The following is a 17,020-nucleotide window of genomic DNA, read 5'->3' on the forward strand; positions in this document are numbered from 1 at the left end:
AGTTCAGTTCGCCCCAGCTTGTCTCAGATGTCCACTTGATTGAGTTTAGAAAAGGAGGGAGATCATTCAGAGGCTGAAATTGGACCATTTAAAAATTCAAGAGTGACCGACATTGATTTTTTTAAACTTCTTTAGTAAAATTTCTTTTATTAAAAACTTCTCTTAACAAAAATTTTAATTTTTAAAAGAACAGAAAAGTTGCAATACTCCCATATACTCTTCACAGTTTTACCAATTATTAACATTTTTACAATGCTAACAAATTTGCCAATTTGTTTTATTGGTGTCTCTCAAAATACATAAAGATACTTTTTCTTTTGATGAACAGTTTGAGAGTAAGTTGCAGACATGGTGACTCTTTACCTCTTAATACTTCAGGATATATCTCCTGAGAACAAGGACATTGAAAAAAAAAAAAAAAACTACAATGTAATTACTGAATTCAGGAAACTTAACACTGAGATAATCTTATCTTCCACGCACAGTGCAATAATGTTCTTTATAAATTTTTTGTCCAGGAGCCAGTCCAAGATTATGTATCTCACTGAATTGTCATGTTGCTTTAGTCTCCTTTACTATGAAACAGTTCCTTAACCTTTGCCTTTCTTGATATTGATCTTTTTTGAAAAGCACAACCTCATTGTTTATAGAATTTTTCTCAGTTTAGGTTTGTCTGATGCTTCCCCACAATCCAAGTTAGGTTATGCATTTGGGGCAGGAACACCACACAAGTGACCATAGTTCCTTTTCAAGGCCCCACATCAGGGCGCGTCAGTTTCTCTCTTTACTGGTATGTTGATCGCTTGGTCAAGGTGCTGTCCTCCAGATTTCTGCAGGCAGAGCTACTCTTTTTCCCTTTTGTAACTAATAGGTAATCTGTGGGGAGAGACTTTGAAACTTGTAAATATTCTGCCTTCATCAGACCTTTATTCAGCAGTTTTAATGTATCCATTGATGATTCTTTCCTGAATTAGTTATTATTACCCTGGGTTCAAAATGGTGATTTTTCAGATTTCTGTATTTACTAGCTGGCATTCTACTTTAAGGATGAGTTTTGTCCAGGATTTTTTCCCTTTATTTAATATCGGTATAGATTTATGGATTATTAGTAAATTTTTTATTTATTTTTGGCTGTGCTGGGTCTTCACCACTGCACTCAGGCTTTCTCTAGTTGCAGCAAGCAGGGGCCACTCTTCCTTGTGGAGCACAGGCTCTAGGGTGCACAGGCTTCAGTATTTGCAGCACGTGGGCTCAGCAATTGCAGCACAGATTTAGTTGTTCCATAGCAACATGTGGGATCTTCCTGGACCACAGGTCAAGCCCGTGTCCCCTGTATTGGCAGATGGATTCTTAACCACTGGACCACCAGGGAAGTCCTCCCTTAATAATTAATAATTAATAAATTTTAATGTACCTGTTAACAACTTTTCTATATTTGGAATCTATCCCTTAGATAAATTATGTCTCCATTTTTTAGGTCAACCTAATTGCAAGCGGATCTCTTTTTTATGTGAACTTGAACATTCAATCTATGCCCCAATATCTGCAAAGGTGAACAGGAAGTAGAAAACGTTTATGGCACTTTCAAGCTTAAACACATAGGTGACTGAAGTGTTTTGAATAGCCGTGGCAAAATGGGGTAACCTGGGAGGCCTTTTTGAGAATGGAAGGAAAGATGTTCCACAGACAGGTGAGAGAAGGCACAATCAATGTCTTTCAGACTTGACGCAGAGAAAGGGGGACTCAGCAGAAATGTTGAGGATGAGGAAAGGGCAGGGAAGGAACCAAAGGTGGAATTAATATGCCCAGTCTGTGCGTAGAGTGTGCAGAAGAGCAGCGGAGGTCAAGGGAGTAAGGTGGAAAGGTATGTGAAGTAGTTAAGAGTTCTATTCGATGACTTTGGGTAAGAATACTGAGCAGCAAGGGAATGACAGATTCCCAAAATCCCCATGAGGAAGATGTTAATAGTTTCATTTTATTTATAAGAAAACGAAGTCGCAGAGAATTTAATTTGCCCAATGTCCCCAAAATACTAAGTTTAAAGCAAAGATTTAAACACAAATCTATCTAACTTTAAAGCCCACGCTGTCAAAAGAAAGAGACACATCTGTAGTGGAAGAACAGTGATAGAATTAGGGCTCTCAATATACAAACAGATAGGTTCCTATGCGCCAGTCGTAACATCTCAGGAATTATCCCGACCATGCACTTTAGAGTAAATCAGCAGTAAGCCCAGTGTGCTTAAGAAAGTTAAGCTTTTCACAATTTATGACCCTGCATGTCTGAATGCCCCCACCCTATCCCAGTCTTTATTTTTATAATATCAGCTTTATGGAGATATCATTTTAGTATGCAATAAGATTTCACCCATTTTAAGTTTATGATTCAATGAGTTTTGACAAATGTATATAATTTACCAACATGATCGTAATATAGAACTTTATCACTCTAGGAAGCTCTCTATGCAGTCCCTTTGCAGTTGATATTCTCCAGCCCCTGGCCTACTTTCTATCTCAATACTTCAGCCTTTTCTAGAATTTCCTATCAGTGAAATCATAGAATATGGTATGTAGTCTTTTGACTGGCTTCTTTCACTAAGCATAATACTTTTGAGATTCATTCACGCTGTTGTATTAGCAGTTCATTTCCTTTCATTGCTAAGTAGTATTTTATTATATGGATATACTACAGTTTGTTTACCCATTCATCAGTTCAAGGACATTTGTATTGTTTCCAGTTTGGTGCAATTATAAATAATGCTGCTATAAACATGCACATATAGGTCTCTATGTAGATACACGTTTTCACTTCTCGGGTAAATATCTAAGAGGAGAACTGCTGGGTTATATGTTAAGTGTATGTTACATGTTATAAGAAACTGCCCAACTATTTTCCAAAGTGTCTGTATCATTTTGCATTCCCACAAACGATGACTGAGATTGTTCCACATCTACACCAAAAATCAGTATTTTAGTCTTTTTAAACTTATCCTTTCTAATCAGTATGTAGTATTATCTCATTGTTTTTAATTTGGATTTCCTTGGTGTCTAATAATGTCTAGAATCTTTATATATACTTTTTTTTGCCATCTATATGTCTTCTTTGAAGACACCTCTGTTCAAATCTTTTGCTCATTTTTATTGGCTTGTCATATTGAGTTTTATTATCGAGTTATGAGTTCTTTATCACATATGTTTTGCAAATATTTTCTCCCAGTCTGTGGCTTGCCTTTTGATATTCTTTTGAAGGGCAAAAACTTTTAACTTGGACAAAACCCAGTTTATCATTTTTTTTTTTATATTTCATGCTTTTGGTGTCCTAGAAATCTGCCTAACACAAGGTTACAAAGATGTTCTCCTCTATTTTCTTCTTCTGGATATTGTGTCATTTCAGCTCTCACATTTAGGTCTCTGACTCATTTGAAGTTGGTTTTTGTGTGCAGTGTGAGGTTAAGTTTTGCATATAGATTCCCATTTGTTCCTGCACCATTTGTTGAAATGACTGTCCTTTCATCCATTGAATTACCTTGTCAAAAATAGGTTGACCATATATATCTGTGGGTCTATTTCTATATTCTCTTTTCTGTTCCAGTGATCTACATGTCTATCCTTACATCAGTATCTGTGATTACTGTAACTTATGGTAACTCTTGAAATCAGATAGTTGATATCCTCCAACTTCATTCTACTTTTTTCAAAATTGTTTTGTCTATTCTAGGTCCTTTGCACTTCCATATTAATTTTAGACTCAGTTTGCCAGTTTCTAAAAATTGCAAGCTAGGGTTTTTATTGAAATTGCATTGAATCTGTACATCAGTTTAGGGAGAACTGACAACATATTTTTTATGCTACTGCAAATGGTATTGCTTTGATAATTTTAATTTCTTCTTATTAATAATTGCTGGTACATAGAAATAAAATTGATTTTTAAAAATATTGTTTACCTTGCTAAAGCCACTATTTCTAGTAACTTTTTTAGATTTCTTAGGATTTTCTACATCGGAGAAGGCAATGGCACCCCACTCCAGTACTCTTGCCTGGAAAATCCCATGGACAGAGGAGCCTGGTGGGCTGCAGTCCATGGGGTTGCAACTGAGCAACTTCACTTTCACTTTCATGCATTGGAGAAGGAAATGGCAACCCACTCCAGTGTTCTTGCCTGGAGAATCCCAGGGACAGCGGGGCCTGGCGGGCTGCCTTCTATGGGGTCGCACAGGGTCTTAGAAGCAGCAGCAGCAGGATTTTCTACATAGGTGATTATGCCATCTGCATAGTAAGAGTTTTACTTCTTCCTTTCAAATCTGTATACCTTTTCCTGCTTTTCCTTTTTGATTGCACTGGCAAGGAAATCCAGTATGACGCTGAACAGAAACAGTGAGAACAAATCTTTGTTTTCAGTATTAGAGGGGGAAGCTTTCGGTCTTTCTCATTAAGAATGATGTTAACTATAGATTTTTCATAAAGGTTCTTTATCAAGAAGATCAAGTTATACTTTTATTCCAAACTGAATTTTTATCATGAATGAATGTAGAATTTTATCAAATGCTTTTTCTGCTTCTATTTTTTTTTTTTTTTTTTTGGAGTATAAGTAATATACAGTGTTTTGAGGTTTTTAATATAGTGAATTCCTTTTTTTAAAATGTTAAACCAGTCTTGCATTCCTGGGATAAACTCTACTTAGTCATGATATATATTCTATTTGCTAAAATTGTTAAGGTTTATACACCTATATTCATGAGAGATACTGATCTGTTGTTGTTTTGCTTTTCCTTGTAATGTCATTGTCTGAATTTGGTACCACAGTAATGCTGGCCTTATAAAACGACTTGGGAAGTGTTCCCTTGTCTCTTCTATTTTCTGAAAGAATTTATGTAGAATTAGTATTGTTTTTTCCTTAAACACTTGCTAGAATTCTCCAGTAAAGTCATCTAGACTTCGGTTTTCTTTCATCTAGCCTAGAGTTTTCTTTGCAGGAAAAAAAAAATCCCTTTTTTTAATACAGAAAGGATTTGCCTTTGCTGTCTACCAACACACTGTATAGCACTGAGAATAAATGGAAATCAAGCTGCAAAAATTGTTGGTGCTGAAATAATGCGTCCGGCACACACAGTTCTACCAAGCACTGTGTTTCCATGACTTTGGCTATAGTGGAGAAAAATTTAAGCGATCTAGTAGAGTCTTTTCAGATATAGGTACAGTATTTTTTAAACTTCCTTAAAAATCTCCTTTGCAGTCAAATGCCCTATGAGCTGACAGGAGTATGTAAGACTAACATCTTCACTGGTGCCAGAATGCTTCCTGTCAGCCCTGTTCCTCTGCTCTGGTTAGGCTGCAAGTTAAAAAGGAGCAAGGCACAGAGGCATGACTTAACTTCTCATTAAATATGCTGATTGCCTTACATTTTTTGGGAGAAGTGTTACAAGTTTAAAACAGTAAGCTTAAATAATAAGGTTAAACAATAATATAAAAGTAGGTAGGAAAAAAAATTTGCCATTCTTTGCAGATAAGAAAAATAAATTTTAACAATTTGATACATACCCTTCTTCGTTTTTTCTGTATTCTTTTTTAAAAAATGCACACATACTCTAGGCACAGCTGTTTTTCTTTTTTCTCCCACCAACCCTCTATGGGATCATGATACTGAAATCTTTTCTGCCTTAAGTAATGGACATTCCTCCAGGTACGTACATATACTGCCAACCTTTCCTTATTAACAGCTGCATATTTTTTCCGTAATACAAAAGTATAAGTTTATTCATCCATTCTCCTATTTGATAGAAAATCACATTATTTCTAGTATTTTGTCTTTAGAAACAATGCTGCAGTCAAGGGGGCATATATCCCAATATATAAGAGCTTTCAGTTCTGTAGATTTCCAGAAGCAAGACCACCAAGTCAAAAGACATACACATTGTTTAACAAATACTGTATTGCTCTCCTCCATTCCTACCAACAAGTGTATTATATGAGAGTATCATTGTCCTCTCTATCTTCATCTTGCTGCTATCAGTCTTATTCTTTTATCAGTCTGATGGGTAAAAAACATTGATTTGAATTTTCCTTAATAGCTGATAATGTGGCAACTTTTCTTGTTTGCTTATTGGCAATTTACTTTTCCTTTTCTGAAGTTGCTGACTGTATCTCTTGTCCATTTTTATCCAGGATTTGTCTTTTTCCCAGCAATTTGAAGGTGTTCATTGGAATGTCATACATACTAAAAGAATTTTCACCAAACTTGTACTTTTTCGTTTGGCTTTTTTTTTTTGCCTGAGCAACACAGCATGTGGGTTCTTGGTTCCCCTACCAGGGCTTGAACCTGGCCCCCTGCAGAGGAAGCACAGAGTCTTAACCACTGAACAACCAGGGAAGTCCCTCATTTAACTTTATTTACAGTGTCTTTGGACGTATATTTTTTAAATTTTTATAAATTAAATCTATTCTTTTTTTCACTATGGTTTTGGGGTTTAGTGACTTGCTTATAGTTTGGAATTATTCAAATATTCATCTAAATTTTCATATTATGTTAGTTTTATTTTTTTACATTCAAGCCTTTAACCTACCAGGAGTTTAATGTTGTGTATGATATGAGGAATGAAGATGTGAAATCTTAAGTTTGCCAAAAAGAAAAAAAAAGGGTTTGCCGTAACTCTTCATATATTATAGTATTTCCCATATTTTCATAATACACCCTCGACCTAGCTCATGATTTCTCTGCTTTCAGACCTGTCTATTGTCACATTGCTGTGCTCCAAACTGAGGGAGGGCATGTCTGTCTCTTTTTCCATTGTTTCCATGAGGAAACACTAATAAACAATTTTAAGGCACCTAGCATAGTGCTTGACATATTTTCGGTACTCAGAAAACATGGGAGGAAGGAAAGTGTTGAATTCACACCTGTGTTACTATGACTCCTTGGCAAGTTTAATATTGACAGCTTATCTGTGTAAACAAGGGGAAATGTCATTCTCCTTAAAGCCATTCGCTGTCTCATGAGCTCACTCAGTTCCTTCCGCCTCCTGTATCTTTGTTCTAAGGCCTTCCTTCTCCCTATAAATCTGTCCCATTTCATAAGGACTCCCCTTAAGCAGGTTTTCCTCAAACCCTTCCTTGTAGTTCAACAGTATGTGTAAAGTACTGCCACATTAGCCTTTAATCCACAATGGATTTTACTATTTTTTCAAATACCCATCACTGTGCTAGGCACATAGCTCATTAAATACTTAAACTGCAACTGAAACAGTACTGCATACCAAGGCTCTTTATAAAGGCTCGAGTGAGCCTCAAGATTTGTTATGAAAGCCCTTGGGACTAAGGAAGCAACACACTGGGGAAAACTGGACAGTGACCCTGAAAGCCGTTAAATACCAGAGTGATTTTTCAAGTGAAACTGTGTCATCAGATTTATTTTAAACACATTTGTTGGATGAACACATGACAACGTATTGCCCAATCTGAAGGCGAGGTCAACAGACTTTCTTTGGAGGTTTTTGTTTCCATGAGTTCCTATATGGCCTTCACCAATGTAGGCCTTTAGAAATTCAGGGAAAATGGAATAAGCCTTATATGTCCCTACATTTAGTTTGAAAATAACATCTGAATGCCTCTCACCACTTCCTTGATGAATTTTTAATGGAGAAACAGCTAATTCGAGCACTAGAGCAGAGAATATACAAAATGAGCTTGGAGTATCTTATAATGTCAGAAAATAAGGAAAGCACTCAAAAAACAAAATGATGAGAGTTTATCAGAAGGACACAAGTGCCAGATGAAAGAACTCCCAATGGTCAAAGCTGGAACAACTTGAGCAACAAAATAAATAGTGTAGTGTTGGATTATAGCCCAAGGAATGAAACAAATATCCCTGACTTCATACTGATATAAATAAAGTTAAATAAATAAATGAGGGAAAAGAAACATATCTGCCATAGAGAAGAATTCCAAATAATTTATGGAGATACTCAACCCCCAAGAAGGTAGAGCATAACTCCCCACCCCTTAAGTGTGGATTACACTTAGTGTAATCTTTGGATGTGCTTCCAAAGAACACAGTGTGATAAGAGAGACCAAAGTAACTTTAGAGTGGAGACAGCTGACAAAGACTACCTTAGCCAAGCGATCAAGATTAACATCAGTGTTAAGTCATGTTGACAGTATGTACCCTTGTTATGCTCTGACGAGAATGACACTTCACCTCTGTGGTCTTCCTCCCTACAACCATAAACACAGTCTAATCTTGAGAAAAACAGACACAAATCCCAATGGAGGTACATTCTACAAAATACTCAACCAGTCCTCAAAACTATCAAGGTCATCAAAAACAAAGAATGTCTAAGAAACTGTCACAACCTATAGGACTTTCAGGAAATATGACAATGAAATGTAATTCAGGTATATTGGATGAGGTCTTGGAACAGAAAAAAGACACTAAGCAAAACTAATGAAATCCAAATGAAGTATGGGTGTGTGTGTGTGTTCACTCAGTCGTGTCTGACTCTTTATGACCCTTTGGGCTGTAGCCCACCAGGCTCCTCCGTCTGTGGGATTTTTCAGGCAAGGATTAGAGATGAACATTTCCTCCTCCAGGGGATCTTCCCCATCCAAGGATCAAACCCACATCTCTTCTATCTCCTGCACTTCAGGCAATTCTTTACCCACTGAGCCACTGGGGAAGCCAGAATGAAGAACGGAGTTTAGTTAATACCAAAGCACTGTTATTTCATTAGTACTGGCAGATGTACCCTAGTGATGTTAGACGTTTACAGAACTGGATGTGTGCTATGTGCAATCTCTACTATCCTTGTACCTCTTCTGTAAATCTAAAGTTAAAAGTATACTCAAATATTTGGAAAACACAGATTGGGCAACAAATGACTACCTGCTTATCTCTACAAATGTGCTTTGAATTACAGGGTGCTGGTGACAGTTTTGTGGGAGCTTTGGCTTTCTACCTGGCTTACTACTCACATCTGTCCTTGGAAGAAATGCTCAAGAGATCTAATTTCATCGCAGCGGTCAGTGTCCAGGTCACAGGAACACAGTCATCTTATCCATACAAAAAAGACCTGCCCCTTGATCTGTTTTGATTGCTATTAACTCCAAAGTAAATATACCTGGAAATAAAATGTACTTAGGGATGGTCACTATTAATTAGCAGCTTACTATAAAATGTCACCTCCTTTCTTTGCAAATATTATGTTCATTTACCAAGTCATCCTCAAGCCTTCAATTATTTCTTTATAATGATTTGCTTTTCATGCAAAGTCAACTAGACAGAATTAAGGATACTACAACAAAGACCCGTACAAACAACCCCACCATTCAGGAACCAGCAAACTCTACTGCCAACACATCATGAATACTGTTATGTACACCAGACAGCTGAATTTGCAAGCAACAGTGTCTAGAATCAGAGCAGAGAATGTTAAATAAGGGAAAGAGGGGTATGACTTGGGCCACACAAGCAGTTCCTAAGAAGGACAGCTGACGTTCAGCTTTGCCTTGAGTGTTGTCAGAGCTTCTGGTTCTCCAAGAGAAGCCAGAAGTTTAGATGTTTATTGAAATCTTTCAACATTTGAGTATCAGCAACTGAGTTTTTTAAAATTGTAAACACCACCTGTGGGCCACTTTTAGCCTATGTGCTAAATAGACAAGTCATTTGCTAAGCCAGATTTTATGTTGGTTTTGTTTTAAGTGATTCATGCATGTCACAGACCCTTTACACTGGGTTTAGGTAGAATCAAGTGAAGTATTTTTCTTGTAACCCAACACCACAATGTAGAGTTTCAATCTAAAAATAGCCAAGATCTCACCTATTATTGCTTTCAATTAGGGCTTTCACAAAAGATGCCAGAAAAATAGCTGACTGACTGTAATGCCACAAGCCTGTAAGACTCAACAACTGTCTAATTCCATTTCCAGAGAGGCACTCACATTTCCTCAGGAGACAAGACTGGGCCACAGGGAGGGAACACCTGTTACTCAGGAAGAGCACTGGTTTCTTAATGCTGTGGTCATGGTGGACACTCCATCCTTCTCCCCTATAAATGCTTTAAATGCTATAGGATACATACCAGTAGAGCTCAAAATATGAGCTGATCCTTACCTTCAACGAGAAATTCGACAGGGAGAGAAATGGGCAATTTTGAAAACTTGTGGTAAACAACAGCTTGGGTAGGAAAGCGCTACAGATCTGGGGAGGGCAGGAGTCCTTACCTGTACATTAGGGATAATCAGTAGAATTTCCAAGCTGGTTGGCTGTGTAGTACCACTGCCTCAAAAGCTGAGCCATTAGCTTATGGAAACACACTATAGCGCCTCTTATTTAAAAAAAAAAAAAAATTCTAGAAGTAGTCCAAACTGTTCCTAGAAAATCCTAGATACTGCTTTGGTGACCTGAGTTTGAGAGTGTGGACTAATGGCATTTTCCTAATTATATAAGCACAGATCAAAAATAGAAGTTCTCTTGGTTTCTTCTGTGTTAACAGGCTGGCTTCCTCCTTTCATTCCTGCTCACCTTTGCCATCTGTGTTATCTCACAGTTCTTTCAAGATCTCTCTGGACCATGACCCTGCCTTTTCTATGAAGTACAAGTGAGGGCAAACTGGAAACTCTTGCACAAATCTCAACTATGGAAAATTTTCTTTTCTTATATGAAACAATGGTTATTTTTTAGTACTGTAGTTTTTAACATTTCAAATAGTGGGGGAAAACATCACTACAAGACAATAGCACAAGCTATTTTAATATATTTTATTAAGAGCTATAAAAATATCCAGAAAGATAAATAAATGTGATGCAATGGTATATGTCCTAATATGAAGAACTTGTTTTCACTGCATTGTTTTCCTTCACAATGGCCTTCAAATCACAGGAGGCAGTGATTCCGTGCCATTTCCTCTTCTTTTATTACACGCTGCAGAATTTCTGAATCAGTATCCCACCCTCGATCTTCTCATTTATAAATCAAATTCATTTTCAATCCATTGTTTAGAGGGAGCGTATTTTTTTCTGTTCCACAAAGAGGACTTTTTTTTTCACTGTAGGAGGAGAAAAAAGGATTGTAGCAGAATACTAAAAAGTTTATCATCAGCATTTTTAAATAGAAATACACATCATACCATGAGCCCTCTCCTTTCTCTTCTTTTACTTTCCTTTGTCATAAGGATGGAGCTGACTTGCAAACTCAGTTCACTGATCCCAGGGAGGACTGGAGAAAATGGTAAGGAAAACAAGGAAGGCCCACCAGCCAACCAGTGGCATCCCTGATAACCCACAAAGTCACATGTAACCAATATGAAATAGTCAAATTAAAAAAAGAAAATACAGGCAAAAAAATGTCCTCACTCAGCTAATGCCCACTCTTGTATGAGGTAAAGCAAGGAGAGATTGTAGGAAAAAGCTGGACTCCAGAAAAAGAGTGGTAAAAACTGAGCAGACCACAGAAGAAAAGGAAGCCTGGCTGAAAGAGTAAATATACATTAAACCTTGTACTTTCCAGAAATGGTTTCATATATCCAAGTACAGATTTACTATTATAACCCAAGTCTTATTATTATGAATATCATAACAGAGTATAGTTCTCTGAAACACACCAAACAAAAGTGCTCACTGCCTGGATGAAAGATTAGAGACTAGATGGTAGGCAATAAGGTTACACACACAAGGTTACACACACACACACAATAAGGTTACACACACACACACACACACACACACACACACACCTTTGCAAAAAACCAAGAACAGTGCACCAAGGAAGATCCAGGAACTCCAAAGACTATGTATTACACACACACACACACACACACACTTCTTTGCAAAAAACCAAGAACAGTGCACCAAGGAAGATCCAGGAACTCCAAAGACTATGTATTACTTACACACACACACACCTCTTTGCAAAAAACCAAGAACAGTGCACCAAGGAAGATCCAGGAACTCCAAAGACTATGTATTACACACACACACACACACACACACACACACACACACACACACACACTTCTTTGCAAAAAACCAAGAACAGTGCACCAAGGAAGATCCAGGAACTCCAAAGACTATGTATTACACACACACACACACACACACACACACACACACACACACACACTTCTTTGCAAAAAACCAAGAACAGTGCACCAAGGAAGATCCAGGAACTCCAAAGACTATGTATGACATGACAGCAACTCACTTGTCCCTACCACACGAAGAAATTTTAGCTTTGTTTTTTGTTATTCTTCTATAATTAACATGGATACCCTGCATGTGAGATCCCCAAACTGTCTATTATCAACAGTTAGCTGGGGAGCTTATTTAAATACATTCCTACTTTTGCCTCCATCTCTACCCTAATTCTATTTCTGCAGAACTAGAGTGAGACTGGAAGTCTGCATTTTTTAAAACTCTTAGGATGATTCTGATGGCAGCTAAAATTAATAACCATTAACCAGTCAACAGAAATTTATCTATAAAATTAATAATGTATTTTATTACTTTGTACATAGGAATATTTTTAATATGTTTCAAAAGATCTAGTATTAAACATAAGTAGGACCAGTGCTCCTTCAAATTCCAAGGAAGACTACAAAGCACTGCAAGGCAGTAGTAAAGAACCCAAACAACTTCCTATCAATGTTATTCACTGCAAAAAATATTTCCATGTTTTTTCTACATGGAACTAAAAAATGGATTAAAAAAAGAACTTGTCCCATGGATAACTGGTCAGGAGATTATTTAAGTGACCTAAGTGACCCTGGATAGGAATAACTGGTGAAGACTATTCATGAAAATTTTATATACTTGCTGCGTTCATTCCCTTAATTCAAAGAATAAATATTTAAGTCCACAGAACTGTGCTAGGCAATGTGGGATTTATGAAAGTGAGTCCTATCTGCGCCGAAGAATTGATGCTTTTGAACTGTGGTGTTGGAGAAGACTCTTGAGAGTCCCTTGGACTGCAAGGAGATCCAACCAGTCCATTCTGAAGGAGATCAGCCCTGGGATTTCTTTGGAAGGAATGATGCTAAAGCTGAAACTCCAGTACTTTGGCCACCTCATGTGAAGAGTTGACTCATTGAAAAGACTCTGATGCTGGGAGGGATTAGGGGCAGGAGGAAAAGGGGACAACAGAGGATGAGATGGCTGGATGGCATCACTGACTCGATGGACATGATTCTGAGTGAACTCTGGGAGTTGGTGATGGACAGGGAGGCCTGGCGTGCTGCGATTCATGGGGTCGCAAAGAGTCGGACACGACTGAGCAACTGAACTGAACTGAAGAAGAGTCCCTGATTTAGTACCAATATACCATGAGGTACCTGTATGAACATCCAGTAAGCCCCACAGGAACCTAAAGACTAAAAGGGACTGGAATGGTGAGGCAAACATCTCACAAGGAGGGTCAAGCTTAGGCTCTCAAGCAGCAGCAGCGTTTGGATGAACAGGGAAGAGCATCTAGTTTAGACAAATGGTGGCAGGAGATTAGAACAACAGTGCTGATTGCAGGGGAAGGTCCTGATTAAAAAAAGGAAAAAAATAGACTAAACTGGCTCCATGTAATAGAAAAAATAGGGGGCCTGGAATCAGAAAGACTGGGTTCAAGCCTTGCCTCCACCATTTATCTACTGTAAGTTCTTGGGCAAATTTCTCAAAATACTCTTCTTTCAGTTTTCTTCCCCATGAGAGGGATAACTCCATCTCCCCCACAGGACTGCCAGAGAGCAAACACTCATTATGTGTTAGCTGAGTTCAAATGACACGCTGCTATCCTCAGTCATAAACAATAAATTAATTTTCTGTCAAAATATTTGCTGCTTAATTCATAGAAGAATGAATCTGTCAAGTTCTTGCCCTACATCTAACCTAAATCTATTCTGCTTCAATTAAAGTCAATATTGTCTTGTTTAGTCATCCAAGAAATTAAAACTGACAAGTTTTCATTTTCCTTATAATAAACCTTCATATATTTAACAAAGTTTAATACACTTATGCCTCAGCCTTTAATCCTTCCTCCTGGGAAATTTGCATCTAGATTCATATGAGGAAAAGGAGTTTGAAAAGACACAGGCTGGTTCTAGCCATAGAGTATACCATGAAGTACTCAAATAATTGGGAATTTTTCCATGTTTCCTTGCCTGATTTTCTTTGTAAAGCAGACAAGCAAAACACTACCCTTAAACTAAACCCTTAAACCATTTTCTCACTGCAGTAAAACATGCTAGGACAACTGCCAAGCTATTTGGAACCCTGGGCAATGGGGCAGGCCGCAAGGCAAACATCATGCAAGCCCACAGGGCATTCGGTAGGTGGGCAGAAAGCCAAGCAGTCAGCTATCCCAGAACATTCTTTTCTTCAGAAGAGACAAAGTTGTGTTGTCAAGGCTCCAACGATCCCTTCTCAGAAAAGCTCTAATCGTCTGTCTGAAATATATATATGAATATTTTCTTCCACTTTCAACTCATGGTTGAAACTGTTTATGCTTGTATCCTTTCCTGATCTCAAAATATAAAATCAATCTGACAGAAAGTTCCTAATATCTCCATACTAAGACTGAAAATTCCAGTACATTTTCACACTTAAAATCTCACAGAAGGTTATTCAATCAACATTTATTAACGTTGTACAAGTTCCTTAAAAAGCTCTAAAGGAACTAAAATGCTAGAAAACCACTCTAATGTAAAGTTCATCACTTTGGGTTTTCACCAGCTGATACAAAGAAATCAGAGGGAGAAAACCACCACATCAATCTAATATCATATTGCTATGGTCTCAAAGTTTTTGTTCCCCCAAATTTATGTTGAAATCCTAACCCACAAAGATGATGGTATTAGAAGGTGGGGCCGTGAGGAGGTGCTTTGGTCACGAGGGTGGAACCTTCATGAATGGGATGAATCCTCATAAAAGATACCCCACAGAAGTTGCCTGCCCCTCCACCATGTGAGAACACAGCAAGAACCCCTTCCTATAAACCAGGACGAGGGCCCTCACCATGGGAAAGTCACCATGCTGGCACCTTGATCTTGGACTTTCCAGGTCCCAGAACTGGAGAAATAAAACTGCTGTTTATAAGTCATCTAGTCTGTGGTATTTCATTATATCAACCCAGACTAAGACATATACCTTATCATTCTAATAATTTTCCATCATTTGAGATATATATCCTGAAATTCAGACTGCTAATCATGAGGGACAAACCTAGAATTCCCATTTTATTAAAGAATGACCAGAAAGTTTCACACCATAAAAACAGCAGGAAATTTTATTTCTGTTAAAGAATGGAACTCATAACAATTTTTCTTTTTTTTTTTTTGGCCACATGGCATGCAGGATCTTAGTTCCCCAACTAGCAATTAAACCCATGCTACCCACTCCAGTATTCTTGGGTTTCCCTTGTGGCTCAGCTGGTAAAGAATCCGCCTGCAATGTGGGAGACCTGTGTTCGATCCCTGGTTGAGAAGATCCCCTGGAGAAGGGAAAGGCTACCCACTCCAGTATTCTGGCCTGGAGAATTCCATGGACTATACAGTCCATGGGGTTGCAGAGTCGGACATAACTTAGCGACTCTCACTTTCACTCCTGCAGTGGAAGCACAGTCTTAACCTCTGGACCACCAGGGAAATCCCTCTCAGAGACCTTTTTGAATGCCTCCTTACACTGGCACAGCCCTGATTTTTTTGAAGGTGATTATTATTTTTGATTTTGATGAATTCAGCTAATGAACAGTTTGTCAGATCTTCTTTACGAACTCTGAAAGTAGCTATTAAGGTGGCTGTCAGGCAGACTTGTACTAGTGCCCAACCAGAGGTCACACACTAGTGAGTGAGTTTTAGCCTCTTCTCTCAATAAGAGGTTCATATAATAAGTGACTCAGGGCCTAGGTTTTGGAGTCAGACAGTCCTAAATTCAAATCTTTATTCTGTCACATATTTTAGTTATGTGTCCTTAACTAAAATCCTTGGCATCAAACTCATCATCTATAAAATGGGGTTCATATTGCCTGGAGAGTACGGGTGCTTGTGTTCAGCTCAGTTCAGTTCAGTCACTCAGTCATGTCCGACTCTTTGGGACCCCAGGAACACAGCACGCCAGGCCTCCCCGTCCATCACCAACTCCCGGAGTTCACTCAGACTCATGTCCATCGAGTCGGTGAGGCCATCCAGCCATCTCATCCTCCGTCGTCCCCTTCTCCTCCTGCCCCCAATCCCTCCCAGCATCAGAGTCTTCTCCAATGAGTCAACTCTTCGCATGAGGTGGCGAAAGTACTGGAGTTTCAGCTTTAGCATCATTCCTTCCAAAGAACACCCAGGGCTGATCTCCTTCAGAATGGACTGCTTGGATCTCCTTGCAGTCCAAGGGATTCTCAAGAGTCTTCTCCAACACCACAGTTTAAAAGCATCAATTCTTCGGCGCTCAGCCTTCTTCACTGTCCAACTCTCACATCCATACATGACCACTGGAAAAACCATAGCCTTGACTAGACGGACCTTAGTCGGCAAAGTAATGTCTCTGCTTTTGAAACATGCTATCTAGGTTGGTCATAACTTTCCTTCCAAGGAGTATGCATCTTTTAATTTCATGGCTGCAATCACCATCTGCAGTGATTTTGGAGCCAAAAAAATAAAGTCTGACACTGTTTCCACTGTTTCCCCATCTATTTCCCATGGAGTGATGGGACCGGATGCCATGATCTTCGTTTTCTGAATGTTGAGCTTTAAGCCAACTTTTTCACTCTCCTCTTTTACTTTCATCAAGGGGCTTTTTAGTTCCTCTTCACTTTCTGCCATAAGGGTGGTGTCATTACGATGCATTCATGTATCTGAAGACTTAGGCAGGTAAACAAAGAAGACAGAATTTTCCATTTTGTCTGGTTATTCACAAGCACTTGTTCCCTTTCTCTCAAGGATCACTGCATTCTGTTGCCTATATTGTCCTTCTGTTGTTGTTGTTTCAGGAGGGAAGGTAAATTCGGTCCCACTGCTCCATCTTGGCCAGAAGTGAGTCTATCAGCCTTGTTCTTAGTTAAC

The 17,020-nt window shown here is 38.4% G+C and overlaps 1 protein-coding gene across 1 annotated transcript in view; it reads left to right on the forward strand.

Annotated features, from left to right (window-relative positions):
• RBKS (ribokinase) overlaps positions 1 to 9,147 on the forward strand; it is a 100,658-nt gene extending 91,511 nt beyond the window's left edge. Inside the window, exon 8 of the mRNA XM_052647955.1 lies at positions 8,909 to 9,147. Within this exon, the coding sequence (XP_052503915.1) occupies positions 8,909 to 9,082 (174 nt within the window). The 3' untranslated portion in view covers positions 9,083 to 9,147. The remainder of the gene's footprint in view (positions 1 to 8,908) is intronic.
• The last annotated feature ends 7,873 nt before the right edge of the window (positions 9,148 to 17,020 follow it).

This window comes from Budorcas taxicolor, chromosome 11 (assembly GCF_023091745.1).
Source record: "Budorcas taxicolor isolate Tak-1 chromosome 11, Takin1.1, whole genome shotgun sequence".
Classification (NCBI taxonomy): Eukaryota; Metazoa; Chordata; class Mammalia; order Artiodactyla; family Bovidae; genus Budorcas; species Budorcas taxicolor.